The sequence below is a fragment of the Podarcis cretensis genome (genome assembly GCF_951804945.1).
Source record: "Podarcis cretensis genome assembly, chromosome: 6".
NCBI lineage: Eukaryota > Metazoa > Chordata > Lepidosauria > Squamata > Lacertidae > Podarcis > Podarcis cretensis.
The window spans coordinates 83,574,356-83,593,239 of NC_137175.1; the positions used below are offsets into that span (position 1 = coordinate 83,574,356).

At 41.6% G+C, this 18,884-nt stretch overlaps 1 protein-coding gene and 1 long non-coding RNA gene across 4 annotated transcripts in view; one reads left to right on the top strand and one right to left on the bottom strand.

Moving 5' to 3' along the window:
- Window positions 1-4,383: 4,383 nt before the first annotated feature.
- Window positions 4,384-18,884, top strand: part of LOC307218933 — a 48,005-nt gene continuing 33,504 nt past the window's right edge. Inside the window, exons 1-2 of the long non-coding RNA XR_013840154.1 lie at window positions 4,384-4,742; window positions 14,453-14,531. This is a non-coding gene — a long non-coding RNA (uncharacterized lncRNA). The remainder of the gene's footprint in view (window positions 4,743-14,452; window positions 14,532-18,884) is intronic.
- The window catches only part of LHX9 (LIM homeobox 9), a 46,499-nt gene continuing 33,694 nt past the window's right edge, over window positions 6,080-18,884 (bottom strand). For 2 of the 3 annotated variants that reach the window (XM_079981617.1, XM_079981615.1), the window contains 2 exons: window positions 16,233-16,435; window positions 10,759-13,432 (listed from right to left, as the gene is read on the bottom strand). In XM_079981617.1, coding sequence (XP_079837743.1) covers window positions 13,175-13,432; window positions 16,233-16,435 — 461 coding nt within the window. In that variant the 3' untranslated portion in view covers window positions 10,759-13,174. Of the gene's footprint in view, window positions 7,207-10,758; window positions 13,433-16,232; window positions 16,436-18,884 lie in introns of those variants that run through there. The other variant, XM_079981616.1, reaches the window with a different exon arrangement.

An 18,884-nucleotide genomic window follows, 5' to 3' on the forward strand; every position in this document is an offset into this window, starting at 1 on the left:
CTTGCTCCAGATGTATGAATAGAAAGTGAAGGTTTTTGATTTTTTTTAAAAAATCACCTCTTTTTTGAAACATAAATTACATATGTAGAAGATGTTACCCAGTCAATTCTAATGAAATAACAATGAATTTTAATATATATATGTGCATATATATCTGGGCATGTTGTTTGGGGAGGGAGGAAAACCCACACTCATGACTGAGTTGATATGATAGCTTAAAACATGAAAAGTTGTGAGTTTGTAGGATCTAGGGTTGCCATATTTCTAGAAGTAAAATTCAGAACACAAGAAATTCTGGACATATTGCAACCCTAGTACAATCACGATCTAAATCCCACAGGGAGCCTATTTATGAAGAGCTGGCTCCCTCCTGGCTGGACCTTTCTCCTAGGTCTTCCACCCAAGCCAGAGGGCGCACATGGCCAATGAGCATCCAACTGAGGGGCAGGGCTAGTGAACGTGTCCTCTTCCTCAGACACTTCTCTTCCTCAGACAATTGTAGCGGCATGAGGGGAGAATGCCTGAAAAGTTCCTGTATGTGTTTCCTTGTTTTGTGCTTCAATGCAAAGCACTGAGCGTCCTCACGCAGGGTTGCACTCCTCTCCTGCTTGCAGGTCACTGTGAGAACAGAATTCTGGATCTTTAGCCAGATCCAGCAAGGCTCTTTGTAAGCTCTTATTTTGGGGCCCATGCATCCCCACCTGCTTCGGATGTTAACTTCAGCCCAGTCTCAATGCAGAGAACCAATACAGAGAACCATGAACACAGGGCAAACTTGCTTATTGGCACTTCATTTTCTTCGGATTATTGAAGGTGCAAAGCTAAAACTTACCTGCCTACCATATTCCACAGACCCTCCAGTGTCCCTGTTTTCCAGGGACAGTCCTGGATTTACGGAAGCCATCCTGGTTTCTGTTTTGATCCAGGAATGTCCCACTTTTCCTTAGGATGTCTCTATTTTCATCAGAGAAATCTTGGAGGGTATGGAGTCATGCGACCTCCGAGCCAAGGAGATACGGTAAGTAACTATACAACCTTTAGAAGACATCTGAAGGCAGCTCTGTTTAGGGAAGTTTTTTATGTTTTATTATGTTTTTATATATGTTGGAAGCAGCCTAGAGTGGCTGGGGCTGTTGTTGTTGTTATGGAACAGGACTTCCCTATTTTCATCAGAGAAATGGTGGAGGGTATGTATTCCACTGTCTAACTTCTTCTTACAGTTAGGGTGCATCCCATCATAGCCAACATAACAGCTGCCCTCGTATTATTTTCACACATTACTTCAACCTTCCAAGCCCTAGTAATACACTGATTTCTTCCTCTCTCTTTTTTGGAAACTGTATATCCAGGCATGTTCCTGGATGCAGAATTCTGCAGAATTCTGTGAGAAGATGCAGAATTCTGTGAGAACAGACAACTACCACCATTCCTGGATTGGGATTGTTTGACCCCGGTTGTCCGTGGATTAGAAACCTCACAATTTGTATTCATGCAATGTGCTCTGTGTGCAAACACTCTATTTTCAGGATTTGCACTGGTTGCGAATCTGCTACCGGGCTAAGTTCAGGGTGTCGATACTAACATATAAGGCTCTCTGTACAGCTCTGGACTAGGTTATCTCTTATACATCCAGTAGATAGCTGCAGTCTGCGGGAGAGTATCACCTGCAGGTTTCAAAGATCTCAGAAACCCACTTTGCAGTAACTCAGAGCAGGGCCTTCACAGTTGCTGCCCCTGATCTATGGAATAGCATTCCTGACAGCAGGTGCCCACTAGCTGCATTTTACGAAAACAACTGAAGGCATTTTTTCCTGACAGGTTTTCCAAACCAGATAAATGGGTATTTTCCACAAGGGCCTGTTTTGTATGGTTTTGCCTTGGCTGTTTTTGTGTTTAAACTGTTTTCAATTATCTTTAGTATACATTGAGACAGGTGTTTAGAAGGCTGTTAATAAATCGACAATGATGATGATGAAAGATTATTCCCTTTCAGCCTTTCATAATATGTCTTATTTCAGAAAATCCCTCCATTGTCTTTGCTTCTTCATATCTTACCTTTTCCATAAACGCGAGTGTGCTGCAAATCCTCCAACATTTCAGATAGCAGGAATACTCCACTGCTCCTTACCTTGAGTTCTCAGCATTCCACTGATAGCTGCCTGAGCAATCCTCCTCCACTCTCCGTTGTGAAGACCATCTCTTCTCTGCCGGTATTAACTTACTGTGCAAAAGTCTGCCCTGCACGGACTCCCAAAGCAGATGTGCAAGTAAAAAGAGCAGCCATCTTACACTCACAATTCATCTGGTGGTTACAGAACAGCTTCATTTCAAACACATTTCAGCAACCTTCAGTATCTGGGACAGGCATCTGGGACTGGGTGAAAGGTAATCCATAAACTGGCATTTCTGCATGTATGCATGTGTATTTGATTGTGAGACCCTTATCTAGCGCATGCGCACTAGAATACAAAACATTTCTTCTCTCCCCCCCCCCCCCCGACTTTTGACGTGTAGAGAACATGGCCTGTGTGCAGGGCGCTGGGGGTGGAAAGATGCCTGTAGAACTGTAGCGCATCTTAATATTTTTGAAACGCACCCTCAACTTCTTAAAAAACAAAGGAGGGTCAATACTGGAGCACAGATTCCCCATGCGAATTAGGGACAGTGCTAGCATATGATAGGACACACACCATGTATTTAAAACACATGACTTTCCCTCCCAAAAGAATTCTGGGCACTGTAGTTTACCTCTTTCAGAGCTACAATTCCCAGCACCATTAAGAAACTACTGTTCCCAGGAAATCATGTGATTTAACTGTATCTTGAGCACACTGCAGAAAACAGATTCTGTTAAACTCTGTGTGTGAGGGAGAGAGCAGGAGGCCTCATAACGTACAGGAGTTAGGTTTTTGGTTCAGGAAGCACCATTCTAAAATAGGCAGCAGTGGTAGTTTTAATTTCTGCTTACAAATAGGGAATGAGTGCTACCTAGTGAATTTATGTTTGGGCTGAGATTTTCATAGCTACTGTACTGCATGATCTCTGCAAGCCTGCTTTCAGGCATAACATTTAGACAGGCCTTGATGCAACAGGGTGGATTTCGAATTATTTCAAATTAGCATATAGAATTCCCAATTAGCTTTACTCAACTCAATAGAGGTTTACACACCAGGAATCGGCATGAGTAAAAGGAGAAGAAAAAGCAAAGGTAGCTATTTTGGCCAGTAAGAAACATTCTAAAAGGTAGAGCAATACCTTTCTCAGGCCAACCATAATGAGAGAATGAGCAGGAAAATGGCAAATCCAATGTAAACCAGTGTAAAGTTACACTTTAATATCACATACATACTCATAGGATGTCAACCCAGCTTACGCCGGGCCATGAAAAGGGCAAATTCCATGCCAGGGATTATTAGAGAAGGAACTGAAAATTAAAGTGCCACTATTATAATGCCATTATACAAATGGACGGTGGACTACATTTGAGTACTGTGTACGGTTATGGTCACATCACCTCAAAAAGGATATTGTAGGTTGGAAAAGATTCAGAAAAGGGCTCCCAAAATATATATATTCCAGCTGGTATTTGTCTCCATCCTGAGATGAAAGACAGATTCCTTGACAGGTGGGAAACAGAAATGAGAGGGGAACTAGTTGGATGTTGTTGTTGTTAAAATTTCCATGCTGCCCTCCATCATTTTAGGTGATACAAATGGTATGGCGTGTTCAGTGACCAAGGTGGTCATTTTGAATTGATGTAATCATTACTTAGCTCCAGACTTGCCACTTGGCAAAGGGAAGGGCTCCTTCTTTTTCTAGAGGAATCTAGCCAAAGCTCCCCGCTGGAAGAAGAGGGGAGCCCATTTTTTTTTTTCAGATTCCCCCTGCAGGCCACAGAGCCACTGCCCCCCACTGTGCCAGAGGGGTCCCCCAGCCCTTTGAAGCAGCTGTTGTGAGGCCACAGGGACGTGGAGGAACAGACAAAAAAAAAAGACTCTGCTCATTGCAAGTCTAGAGCCAGCAACCGAGCTAACTTTCCTTAAAAAAATAGCTTCTATTTCAGAGATATCCTATCTTCTCAGCCCTCAAACTGCTGTTTGAGCCTCCTGCTACTGTGGCGTTTTGTGACATGTGACGCTATGAGTGTCAAGTGTGCAGAAAGGTCAGGGAGGGAGATTGCGATGCGTTCTGTTTTCATCCACATTTCGTGAGTTCACTGCCATCCTTTAGGGCAGGCGTTTTCAGGTGCCCCGTTTCCGAAGGAACTTTTGCCACGACCACCCGTGTGCTGAGCTACAGCAGATTCCTCGTGTGTTGCAAAGGATTCTGGGGCATATAGAGCCCCATTTTAATAATAATAATAATAATAATAATAATAATAATAATAAATATCCAACCCAGCATTCAGAGCAGCATTGGCTTGCTGACCCAAGCTGCCATGTCAGTTTCCCACAATGCAGCGGGCATAGCTTTGCTCTGGGGCATTGTGGGAAATTCAGCTGTTGACAATACTCAGAGACCTTGGGATGCTACCAGATAAGTCCAAAGGGTCTCACAGACCAAGGAAGAGACCTACCAGGATTCAGTTGGCCTAAGTCCCCCTCAGACCTGGAACCGACCCCAAACCAACCTAGTAGGCCTCACCCTACATTGCCTATCCATGAATTGAGAGTATACCCTTCAACTCCGACTACGTGTTGTGGGGAAAGCGGACAGTGGCGGATTATCTCTTTAAAAGCCAGGTAGGTTTAAACACCACTGATTTTCTCAACAAGAAATTCCCTCACAAGCTTCACTACTCTTTGGAACATGGCTTGGAAACCATTGCTTTGAGGAAACCATGGGAGTATTTGTGTAGCTTTTAAAAAAGGGGGGGTGCAGAGTCAAGGTGGACAGAAATTAAAAGTTCCTCATTCCCTTTGTGGCATTCCCCCTGCATTTTGCTTTGAAAGATTATAGGTCTTTAAAGGGTGGTGCTCCCTTCCTGCCTCTGAATTTCACATCTAGCTCGATTCTTTTGAATATGTAGGAAACATAAGTGCAGCCAGGCTTCTCTTCTCCATTATGTGGGGTGTGTGAAAGCGCACAATTGGTGCAGGATTGTTCATATAATTGTACACATTAATATAAGGAAGGTCCCTGCCCCAAAGGAGCTTACAATCTGTATTCACTCAAGATAACATCCAGAGTTTCTTTTTTAAAGGGCAGCCCCATGTACGCCTTCTCAAAAATTCAGTGGATCACTCACTCCTGGGAAATGTGAGTATAGGATTGCAGCCTAAAATAATCCAAACATTGTGTGATATACCTATGTTTTTCACCCTACTAATCTGGATTGAGATCACAGAATAGTAGTCACATTTTCAACAGAAAGAATTTTTTAAAAGTTGGTCCACAGTATTCACCGGTAACTGAGAACTGTTATTATAAAAGCCACAACCTTATTTCTGGTGTTCAGAACATTACTGAAGTAATTTCTTTGTAAATTTGGTATTATGTTGTTCAGAATGGCGTAGTTTTCTTTCTTAATTTCCCCCCGGCTTTCAGAAAACCAAAGCAGCTTAGGAAAACATTCAAAATGCTGAGCATACACACATAAGCGAAATATTTTAATGTCAGTTCATATTCATAAAAGTTACATTGTTTACATAGGGTTCATTTGTATATAATAAAATTTCATTTGAATGAAAAGGGATTATTTTTTCCTTCTTCTTTTTTGGCAAGCCTGTTAAACAAATTAACATATGCTTTGGATGTACAGCTTAAGAGGAATATAGTTATCCAAAAATCTTTAGCAAGAGAGGTTGCCTTTGAACAATTTCAAGGACTTTGTTTCTGAAGTAGTAATAGCATTTTAACTTTCATAGCTGAAATTCAGCTATGGGTTGGATGGCGCACAGATCAAGTCTTCTATTATTATTATTATTATTTTAAAAATTGTGAAGTGAATTTCCTCATTGCATAGTGAACATGTAAACTTATTAGGGATCGTTAGGTTAACACCTTTAATGGTGTTATATACTGTATTATCTTAGCCTTCCTAAAATGATGGATAAAATAATGTAGCAGGAGGGTAAAAATCCATTAGCCATTGCCACCTTAAATATTGGCAAGGAACAAGGGTGTATTCCTCATCCACAACTCTCTCTGGCTGCTAGAAAATCTTGCTGGCTCCAAAATTTGGGAGGAAGAATTACACCACTATATCAAATGTGTTTTTTTAAGCCATTGGAGAACAATCCAGCCAAATTAATCATTCTACAGTCCCATAGATTTCAATGGCAGAAATGCAAGCTGAAAGTTGGCTGGATCATGCCCATAATTCATGATGGATATTCATTATCTATGTCAGTTGTGAAGAAGAAAATGGGAGAAGAAAATGAAAAGCAGGAAAAAATTCCAAGGAAGTCATTTTACATTGTGCAACGTCCTTCGTTTGCTATCTAAAATGGTTCCCACACCCTTTGTTTTGGTGGGAGGGAAATGTACTGTTGCACCGTTTTTGTTAAATTAAATTAATTCCAACAGTTATGTCTGTGTTAACTAGGTTTGCATCAAGTAAAATATTTATTAATGAAACTACTGTACAAGAAACATCAAAGCGAAATGCATCATACAGAAAAAGTACACTCTAGGTGACAGATGAAAAAGTGCATGCAGATTGCTTTAATTTTATTTATTTTTAAGTCAGAAAACAATACTAATCTTGATCCCTATTGTCTTGAATTGGTGAGAATTTTCTTCTCTGAATTTACAAAATGTCATTGAACATATATGACTAATACACATTGGCAAGCAATATGAATGAATTTCAATTTTTGGATTTTATTTTACAGGTATTTTTGCTTGACAATTGTGAGTTCTTTTAAATATTGTGTTTGTTTGTTTTAAAAAAGGAAGAATCTTCTCATATTGGACTGGGTGGTACTGCCAGGTTGCTCTGATGCCATACACAGCCTTCAGGTTTTTAGTTAGACACCGTCAAATAACATATGTTGTGTTAACATTCAGGAAATGACATTGAGTCTATTTTTTAAAAAATTATTTTTGGCTCAATAAATTTTAAATGTATGGTTTATCATAACCTAATATTGTCTTTGTCTTCACTGCAGTGGATATCCGATCAAACTTTCCCCTTCTTTTAATACTTTAGGGAATTTTCAAACGTCGGGATGTTTGGCTGTAATGCCCCAAGATTTGTTCTCCCTGAAAGAAATCATAGTGACAATTTATTAAACTACAGAGCAACCTGGCTTTTAGGGGTCTGTACTTTTAGATTGTGCTCAATATACCTAGCAACTAAATTGTGATGCATTTCATCATCATTATTGGTTATATTTTTCATGCAATTACTTCCGCTTCTAAAGTGCCTGGGGTTGGGGGTTTGGTTTATATATATATATTTTACTTTTAAAAGAACATGGTCAACCTGACCCTAAACACAAAAGGCCACAATCCAGTACGAGTTGCTTGTGATTTACAACATAATCCTATACACATTAACTCAAAAGTAAGCCCCATTGAGTTTAGTGGGGCTTACTGCCAAGTAAGTGGGTATAGGAACGCAGCCTAAGTCCCACTAAATGCAATGGCAGCCATTGATTTCAATAGTGCTTCGTTTTCACTAACATTTCGGATTGTACCCCACAATAGCTTAGAAGTAGGTCCCACTGATTTTCAATGAAACATAAACTTCCAAGCAACTGACCCAATCCACTTAAAGTTAGTTGCATTTGCTTTCAATGGGACTTGACATAGGCTAGTTGCAACTACTTTATCCAATTCATTTCAATTGGATTTAAGCACAACTAATGTTCATTGCATCAAAGCCATTGTGTTTAGCATTGCAGCCTAAGACAGGGTTATAATATCAAATCAGTGGGGCATTACTTTTCTTTTTTAAATAAAAAATAAAAACCTCTGAAATTTCATCATGGATATGTACTAGGAAGCAAAAACTTAAAAATAAATCCTGTTTTAATATAGCACTAAGATTACTGTGTCCACCATCACACACTCACACATACAGTAAAACCAACACAACACACTGCCATGGGTAAGAGTCGATTAAAAAAAAAAGATGAAGACAAAAATTGATGGTAAATAAAACTCCTTCAATTCAAAATGGTTTATTCACACAAATTTAATAGGATATATCACAATTGTTTGGTCCATAAATATTTAGGGGAAATAGTTTCTATACAATGCATTTCTCAATAAAACAAAGAAACATGGACAAGTTTGCTAGACCACTTAACTGTACTAGAAACACGAAGCTCAATATATAAGATTATTGAATTTATCAACTATATCTGAAAGAGTGCACAACTGCTTTCTATGACATGTTTGTCCCCTCTACCAGGATATACACCATAAAAAGAGTTTCAGAAATAAGAGGTAAAACAGTACAAAACTAGTGAGGTGTCAAAAGGGCTTAAAACAGTTAATTTAACAAACAACACATATATATCCTGATTTTTTCCCCCACAAGCTTACTCCCAAGTTATCGCATAAGGCACATTGTAGAACTGAGTTATAATTAGTCTACTTAATAAAGTAGATCTATAGTACCATATAGTTGTTCTGTCAAAGAACAAAATTTATAAGTATCAATATTTTTTTTTTGTACCTGTAAAAGTGTATTAATAAAGATCTCAGCCTCTCCAAGGTTGTTTGGTCTGGTTAGTGGTAAATGCCCATAAGGTAAGAGAAACAGGAAACGTCCAAGGTTGGCACCTCAATCCTAAATGTATCAACTTGGAAGTAAATTCCACTCAAGTCATTTGAACTTACTTCCATCTAAACACGCTTCAGGTCAGCAAACCTTAAGCGTTCTAGAAGATGATGACCACACTTGCTAAATATATAACGACAAAGACACATTTTCCTCTGTTACAGTGTTAACATCTCTTCCATTGTTTTTTTTAAAAAATAAGCTACTTTTCTGTGCTAATTTTCTAAAAACCCTGAGCAAAAGTTACAATAATGCACTTTAATGTGGGCAGTGAAGTGTCAGTATGTATCCACGCATTAGTAGAAAACAACAAAAAGAATTCCTTTTTTTTTTTTAATACCAAAAAATAAAATTTAAAATGAAAAAGGAGATTCTACTAAAGGGAGGTTTGGAGGAGGAGGAGGAGGAGGAGGAAGGGGTAAAATCCAAAGTACTTGTGCAAAAGTTAATCTTAACAATCCACCCAAAGCAATATCTTCTTGGCGGATTTTGGTTTGGTTCTGGAGTGTCTCCCGTGTCTAATTAGGGGGTTACTGGAATAAAGGATACAAATGAACATTCACCACTGCCCAGACCATTCAGACTTTTAGCTTAAATTAAAAAAATAAAATAAAAACAAACACTTGCAAATGTAAACTAGGAAAGGTATTTCCAATTAGCAATGCATCCACAAGGCTTCTGAGTTTGGCAGCTTCAGTGATTGCCAGCTTTAAATCCCTAGGGGTCCCACCCCAATGCATTTTCTCTTCTTCTACATTATTTTTTAAGGGAAAAAGCTAGATTTAGTACAGAGCCCTTTAATTTAAATGGGTTCAACATGCTTGGATATGTAGCCAGTGTGTCTATCAATGTACATGGTAGTGTGTTTAATTATATAAATACAAGTATACACACGCATAGATAGAGATATGAACTGACGATTTGTAGAGGGCACCGTTTAGCAAAAGTTTGCCATGATTCTCGCTCCTTTGGAAGCCACGGAACAGAACTTAGTAACAACTAGCTGAAGTTCTGTTGATTTTAATGGGCCTTGTTTAACCAGGTCTGATGCATGTTTACTTGGAAGTAAGCTCCACTAAGTTCAAGTGGGCTAACTTCTAGGCAAGCATACAGCTGCAATCTTACATTTGCTGGTTTGTGCCTTTTGACGTCAATACATTAACGTGGCAGACAGACACCATCTCATGGGAAAAAAATCAGAAGGATGCTCAAAACAGCAGTGAATACAAGATACTGGAATCAGCTTTTAAACGTCTTAAGAAATTATATTTTGCTTATTTCCATCTGTTACCTTAATAGTGGGTAGGAACACTCGAGCCAGAATTGTGTTTGTGATTTTGTAAAAGAAAAACCAACAGACCTCCTCCCTGATCTCAGGTATGTTCCAGCCAGTCCCATTAGGAATTAAAAGTGTTTCATGTATGCTGGATTTCAGCAGCAGGAGAAAACCCCAGCTCAGAAACATTTCAATCTTCAATTGTTTAGCCGCCATCCCCAAGCCTCTTAAGCCAGAGCAATCTAATTCATTTCAATGGAACTAGCCCAAAGCAAGCATATAGAGGACTATAGCCCTTTTTATAATACCCAGGCTTGCTATGAAGAAACGTTGTCCTCAGACTACCCAGATGATGCAAGCTCTATGCACTGGCCCTCCAATTTTAGGAATGATCCAGCCAAAGCTAAACCTAATGAAGACTCCTAGTAGTTCTGTGGGAGACAGATTTAACTCTCTTGCTGAAATCAATGGGACCCAAACTGTTTAGTTTTGTGTGGAGTGCGCCAATTATTTGTTCCATTCTAAATCAATGAAATCTTGATCGGATATTTGTTTGCTCCGAACAGGGGTGCCAACTTGAATAAAATATGGGGGGGGGGAGGTTAGCTCCACCCAGAATAATTGATCACATGCCACAGTGCACACACACCATTTGAATGGCAATGCCCATCAATGGGGGGGGGCGTGGCCCCCTCAAATATTTTATGGAGGGCGAAGACACACTCACACACTGCCCCCTAGGAGTAAATCCCACTCATCTGAATTAGGATTATTCCCAAGTGTGCATAGAATCAGGGGGGTTGCATCTAAAATGGGTATGTTAGAAGAAAGTCAAGTTGGTGCTGTCTAAGCAGTAGGAACTTCACAGCTATGAAGTGCGTAAACTCAGCTGGGGTTTTAAACATACCAAAGAGTCGTGTAATTGAACTGTGGAGTCTTTCTCACACAGACACAACTTCTGAAAACAAATTGTCACTTCCTTCTAGGGAAACTCTGGGGAAACTTTCTACAAATTCTTGATAAAAATGTGGTAGTGAGAAGTTGGATCTGGAGTTCAAGTCACTAGCTAGTGACCTGAGCTGGACCCAACCATCCATCTAAGAAAGTCTGTAGGACTTCCCACCAGTGACCGCTAATATGTGAAGACTTGATTTTGTAGGTTCTTGGATTTATACTCCACCCTACCCAGGACACACTTTCCTCATCTGATTTCCTAACTCACCTACATTAGGCCTGATAATAACTGTGCAAACTTCAATTAAACAAAACAACAACAACAAAAACCCTACCGTTATGCATTAACAAAAATCTTACAAGGGTTTTGTCGGCATAGAAAATAAAAAGCAACAAAATTTAAATGTCCTGATCATAAAATAATAGCCAGCATTGGTGACCTATATATGTTTTTGGAGCCCAGCTCCCATCAACTGATGGTGGCTGATGCTGTCCCATCAATCTCTGGAGGGCATCACTTAAGTTGCCCCTGCTACAAAATGAGGATTAGGAACCTAAAACTTAAAGTTGTTCCCATACAATCTTTCAGTGGTGATATACTGGTGTTGATTGAAAATGGCCACAGTGTTTTATACTAAAAAAACTGACTGGCCACAGAAGACTAGGCCAGAGTGAGGACATACTGACCTCAGGATATTAAAAGCACAGACCATCTACAAGTCAAGGTGGTATTTGAAGGGTTGAGACCCATGTTTACTTGCAAATCAGCCCTACCTCCAGGATTCTTGATATTCCCATGTTTGAGGGGGAAGGCAGACCCAGATCTCTTACCATAGCCCTATACCTGAGGCGGGGTGGAAGGAATCATTATTCCAAGTAATATGGAGATGACCTCAGGGTGAAAGAACTCTGTGAGTCTTGACTCTCTAGTACCTAGTCATCTGTCTGCACCCCAGTTCACATCCTATGCAGTAGCTACTTTCCCCTTCCACCTTCGGTGGCTCTCTTTGGACAGCACCATCTGTCAGCTTCCTGCCGGGTTGGCAAGTCAGCACACACCACCACTCTGGTACAACTGGCAAATGAGTTGGAAAAGTGAGCCACCATGGACCAAAAAGGAAAGAGGAGAATATCTGACATAAGCTCAGCCGTCACACATGTCATTGTGACTTGCAAACTGTTAAGAGGTATAAACTCCTGACATCTATTTTAATTGCAGAAGCTACCTGTCTGCACTTTTGTAAATGAGTTGGATTTAGAGCAGAAGTTGTTGAACTCCAACTCCCATTAGCCCTAGCTGCAGTCCAAACAACATCTGGAGGGCCACAGGTTCCCTATCTCCAATTCAGAGGCAGCTTTTAAGGCTGCAAGTTGGACCACGTGCACACCATACATTGAAAGCACATTTATACCACTGTAACAGTCACGGTTCCCCACCACCGCAAGAAACCTGGGAACTACAATTTACCTCTCACAGAGCTACAGTTCCCAGCACCTTTAATGAATTACAGTCTCCAGGATTCTCTGGGGGAAAGGCATGTGCTTTGAATGGAGGGTGTGACCTATCCTCATTTACATAGAATTATGTTCAGCTGATGTCAATGGGAGGCCTAGCCCTGTTATGTGGCAGAAGGGAACAACTGCCTCAGGTGGCAGATTTGGGGGTGCTGAATTTGCTGACCTTTACTGCCAGACTTTCTTTCTCAGGCACCAAAACACCTCAACCTTATTTGACCGACAGGAATTTCTGACATGTTTATATGTTCTTTAAGAATAAGTTTGAGGATAACAATCCATGCCTTTTTTTTAATAACACAATTTTCTGACTTCCATGGTAACCATTCACCCACCCCCATAAAAAAAAATCTGGAAATAAGGAACATACAATTTTAAGAGGCACTTAATAGAATGATTCAATAGTTTCCCTTTAATTAGGCAGTGGTTTTAAAAAAAAAAATTCCAAAGACAATTTAGAGACAAAGAATATGTAGTTGTAGAACAGAAGTCTGTTAATGCAAACTCATTTACCAAGTGGCTGCAGATGCTACCGACCAAGCTGGTTTCCCCCAAACATTTTGTGGGTTTGTTTTTCTTTCAAAAAAGAAAAAGTCTTGCAAATAATATTATTAATAATATAATTATAATAATAATGGAGAAAGAAGAAGAAGAAAAAAAAGTAAGAATATTTCTCTTTTTTAAAAAGTCAAATGTTAGAAAAGGTTTGTTAAGGTAGTTTGTGAGGGGCTTCCGGAATCGTGGCTGTCCAAGTTAGAGGTCACTGATGACACTACAGTGATAGTGGGATTGGTCAGGTCTGTTAAAGTGGTCGCAGTGCCGGGTGGAGTGAGAGCGCCGCTGTCTGCTGAGGGCGGGGCCGGAAGCGACGTGCCGTCAGCTTTATCAACACCCCCATTCTCCTGCCGCAAAAGGTTCCTTCTGAATTTGGCTCGTGCGTTTTGGAACCAAACCTGCAAACCAATCCCAGTTGATTTCTTTACCAATGTTTGCCTTTTGATTTTGATGGTTTTCATAGAAATCATAGAATTGTAGGTTTGGAAGGGACCCCGAGGGTCATCTAAGTCCAACCCCCTGCATTGCAGGAATCTCTTCATTTCTCTCTCTTTCGTAGCAGCTTAATAATAATAATAATAATAATAATAATAATAATAATAATTTATTATTTATATCCCGCCCATCTGGCTGGGCCTTCCCAGCCACTCTGGGCGGCTTCCATAAAAACCAAAAATACAGTAAAATCACACGTTAAAAACTTCCCTGAACAGGGCTGCCTTAAGATGTCTTCTGAATGTCAGGTAGTTGTTTATCGCTTTGACATCTGCTGGAAGGGCATTTTAAGGGGTGTTTCGGTGGCCCTTTTATAATTATTATTATTATTATTATTAGCAAATCCTCTCTTCCAGGCTTTCCACCCATCAATTAACTCTTTTGATACCAACTTGTCTTATGGGAAATGCCTTCAGGCCCCTGTGTGTTGTGGCTGATCCTAGGGCATGGTCACTTCAGGCACAGCACTACCGAGGCGGCTGTGGCGCCTTCATTGCTTCGTCTGAACTGAGAGGGCAGTGCTCAGATTACATGGGGGGAGGGCCTTGATGAAATCTATAATCCGCACCCACTCATCCACCCACTTTTAAGCTTAGCTAAAAGCTCAGGCTCCCTGTATCATTTTTACATCGTAAAAATGTCCCTCAAAACACACCAACACACAATACTTTCCTGCAACTGTGCATTGCAGAGAGAGTTTGATAGAGGCAGGCAAGCCACCTTTCAGAAAAGCTTGCTTGCCATTACTGACCTTCTCCCTAAGGAACCTCTGATGTGTTCCTACGAAGTCCCAGCTTCCCTGGGACACAGCTGGAAAACCACCGATCCACATCATAATTGGAGTCATTATTTTTTGGCTTAGATTTGTTCTGTTTAGAATGCTAAGCCGAAATCTATAGCTACTAATCCATGTCTTTCTCCAGGATACGGTGAAGCACTGCTGGAAACTGACCTAAGAAGTTCTGCTCAACTATTCATGCTAGAAGATCATTGCTTTAATGGGTATGTAACTTAGCTCTTTTCTCATCTCTGCTACAATATCTGGGTTTACTACCCCAAACACAATTCTTAGGGTGGAATTCAGTGTCACATTATGGTGATTCTCCTGTCATCCCAAGCATTCCTGCTTGCCAGATGGAACTCCCCTCTCCCCCCACCCCAAACCCCCCACAAATTGTTCTGGGGGTTCTCCAGAACTCATTGTGCGGGTTCACATTCATGAAACTATTTAGTTGAATCCAGCCCTCAGTGTTTTATCCACCAAAGTGGTCCCATCAGTGCAAGGACTTCCACCTGCACAATGGTGCTTTCCCTCCTCTCCTACCCCCCCCAACTCTCCCAAATTATTTCTTGGGGGGGTCTGAAGAACCCTCAGAACAGAGGAGTGGGGTGCAGGGAAGGGAATTTATTTTGTGCAAGCGGAAGTCCTTGTGCTAACTGGTTAACTTTTTTTTTGGACACAGCCCTAAAAGTTGCATTTGGGGTGGTTAACTTACACAGACATTTTAAAACATGAAGAAGAAATGCAAAGAGGAAGAAACTATCTCCCAATAATGAACTACTTTTCTTACACTCTTTGCATTCTGTTTCACTATCAGGTGAGTTACTGCTTTTGCTCAGACACTACTTTCCCTTTGCATATACTTTGCTTAATTTTATTTAAATATCTTCCATTCATTGGTGGTGGTTGATGGTTTCTGCGAAGCTGGCTTACAAGATACGATAAACTATGGGCAATTTAAAGGTATGATTAATTTATTTTTTACAAATGGGGGAAAGCTGCCATGAGTCTAATTATCATTCTTGCATGGTGATCATTTATTTTCACTGAGTAACTCAGTAGACAGACCTCAGATCTATCATATTCCCAAGAATAACCCAAAGTTGATCAATGGGAAACATTCCTAAGAAATGCTCAGTCTGTGGGAAAAGTCAGGTTAAAGGTGGATTTTTCCCCCTACATAATCAGCAAACCTGTGAGATTTATCTCTTGCTGGATTACACTACTATGGGCTTCAGGAGTAGCAGAGTCAAATGTTTGAATGCGCCCCAAGCAGAGTGAAAATTAGCATGTAAGGGAAAAGACCAAGCTAGCACCTCCTCCCTGACATGCTAGCTCTATATGTGGAGACAAGTTATTTTTTTCTGGAAGGACATTGCGGAAATCTATCCCCTGCCCACATTCTAAAATGGTACAATCCAGCAACAGATGTGTCACATGGGGCTGCTGATCATGCATAGCAGCCCTCCATTCTGTTTAATAGGGAGGCCCTTTAACGGACCAAAAAAAATGGGGAACTTCCATAATGAAAAATTACTACAGGGGGAAACAAAAGTTTGCACTCAATGGCTTGACTGGATGCCCAAGGATTGTAACTTTCATTTGCCTTCAACAAGCCTACTAGTTCCTGTTTCGGTTAAGAAGGACGCTACATGAAGGTCCTACCCTGATGAGAGCAGAAGATCTGCTCTTCTGAGGGCTGGATGCTCCTTCTGCGCTGGGAGGTGTTGGCCCTGCAGGGTAGCATCATGCTTCCCTTGAGCATTCCCTCAGTGCATTTGGATCTGAAGGTATACATGTTTAGCCCTGAACCCTCTGTATCTTTGGAGGGACACAACTCAGTGAAGCCTAGCACAAGGGCGATGGAAGGGATGTGCTATTTTGAAGTGGAGGGGGGAAGTTTTGTAATGGAAAACTCTTACCTGCAGAACTCTCTTAGTTAGGCCCGTCTTCTGGGCAAGCTGCTTGAGGTCCTTGGCATCTGGGTTGTGGTTAATAGCAAAGTAGGACTTCATGGTGCGGAGCTGGTGGTGCTTGAAAGAAGTGCGCATGCGCTTGGTCTTCTGAGATGGGGGATAAGGCTGCTGGTCTCTGTCCAGGTGGTCTGCCTCGTTCTCATTGCAACCTGTTTGGAGAAGCCACAGAAAACGCCCAAAGAGTTGGGTGGAGATCCTACATGAACATCTCAAGCAAGCAGATGCCATGGAGGGGAAGGGCCATAACTCAGTGGGAGAGCATCTGTTTTGCATGCAGAAGGTCCCAGGTTCAAGCTCTGGCACTTGCAGGTAGGGCTGGGGAAAGACCCTTGCCTGAAACTCTGGACAGCTGCTGTCAGGCAGTGTAGACAATAATGAAGTATATGGGCCAATTGTCAGACTCAATATAAGGCAACTTCCTATGTTCCTAAACCTTTTTTTAAAAAATAAGGGAGAAGAGAAGGCAAATATATTTCCCCTAAGTATGGGATTAGATGTTTACCAGGCCCATATAATACTGTGGTGTGTTACACTGCCTGAATGCAGTATTATTACTACCCTCTGCAAAGAGCACATCTATATGTCACGCCAGATAAGGTGGTACAGTATTGGACTGCCACACTTCAGACAACAGGTAAGGGGAAGTGCATTTTTGAATGCTCTTACAGGATTAAAATAGGAATAAAGGTGGTGCCTGAATGTAATATACTAATGTATCCGAGAGAAAGATTTAATATAGCATCCTATTTATTATTATTTATACCCCACCCATCTGACTGTGTTGCCCCAGCCACTCTGGGCAGCTTCCAACACATATAAAAACATAATGAAATGTTGAACATTAAAAAACTTCCCTATACTTTCAGATGTCTTCTAAAGGTTGAATAGTTATTCATCTCCTTGGCTCAGGGGTCGCCTGCATCCATACCCTCCAAGATTTCTCTGTTGAAAATAGGGACTTCCTAAGGAAAAGTGGGACACTCCAGGATCAAATCAGAAACCAGGACGGCTTCTGTAAATCTGTGACTGTCTCTAAAAATAGAGACATGTGGATGGTCTGACATAGACCTCTCCCTGATGCATTAGCTTACAATATGCAGGGAAGCGTTTTGTTTTATTCTTAACATGGGGAAGCATTAAGAAATATGACACGGAGGCCATTTTCATACCATGGACATAGCTAAGGGAGTGCAGGGGGGCAGCTGCCCCCTCCCAAATCAAGTAAACATATAAAAATACTTAACAAACTGCATCACAGATAACTCAGTTCTGCCCCCCCTCCAACATAAAGCCTGTCCCACTAAAATAAATCCTGGCTACGCCCATGTTTCATACCGTGCATTTAAATCACCATGATACCACTTTAAACAGTCATGGCTTCCCCCGAAGAATTCTGGGAGCTATAGACCTCTGCCCTGTCTCTCCCTTTAGTTCTCTTAAATTCTCCTCCCATTGGCCTCGGAAATGTAGGAGGTGTCAACAAGCACCCAGTTTCTCCTCTTCCATGCATGAGACTCTTAATCTCATGGCTGTGAGTTTGAGCCCCACGTTGGGCAAAGGATTCCCACATTGCAGGGGTTTAGACTAGATGACCCTCGTGGTCCCTTCCAACTATGATTCTATGATTCCTTGCCTCCCAGAACTAGAGCAAAAGCCTGGACTGGATCTTCCTCCCACCTGCACCTGCCATACGTAGGACTACAAGCATTGCAATCTGACAAGCATTCCCTGGGTGGATGCTTACACAAGAGCTTCTGCTCTGCAACTCTGATAATGCATCTTGCTTTTCTGAGTGGAGGATGGAGGAGCTGTACGTGAGGGGAGCGCGCACAGAAACCTGTGATTTGTGTGCGGGTGGAATGTAGCCCTGCCAGTGTTGCACCCATTGCTCGGCCCGCGTTTGCCTTTGGCTGCACCCCCGCTGGCATGTGCCTCAGTGGCGTAGCGTGGGGGGTGCAGGGGGGCCGGCCACACCGGGCGCAACATCTGGGGGTTAGGGTTAGGGGGCGCAAATCCATGGGTTAGGGGGCGCAAATTACTTGCCTTGCCCCGGGTGCTGACAACCCACGCTACGCCACTGATGTGCCTCCTCTCAAATGTGGCAGATAAGGGAATATGACCCTCAGGAAGGGTTCCCCATCCTTTACACACACAAACATCACCAGCAAGTTTGAGCAGCAGCTTCCAGAAACTGGCATGTAGACTCTCACATCCTGGGATAGTCAGTTGGTACAGCATGAGACTCTTAATCTCAGCATTGTGGGTTCAAGCCCCATGTTGGGCAAAAGATTCCTGCATTGCATGGGCTTGGACTACATGACCCTTGTGGCCAATTCTATGTCTTTAGGATTAAAAACGTGGTTGGTCGGTTTTGTGTACACGTGATGAGCTGTGACTCCCGGCATGTGTGCATTCTAAGTAAAACAGCCTGCATCTCAGATTACCACGCAAGTTGCATCCTAAACCTATACTGACATGGTGGCAATAGGAATTCTGCACTGTGTAATGATGCTGTATACCAGGCCTGTGCAAATTACAAGCCGGGATATCAAGTGCAGACTGGCTGCCATTAATATATATATATATATTTGGGGGGGG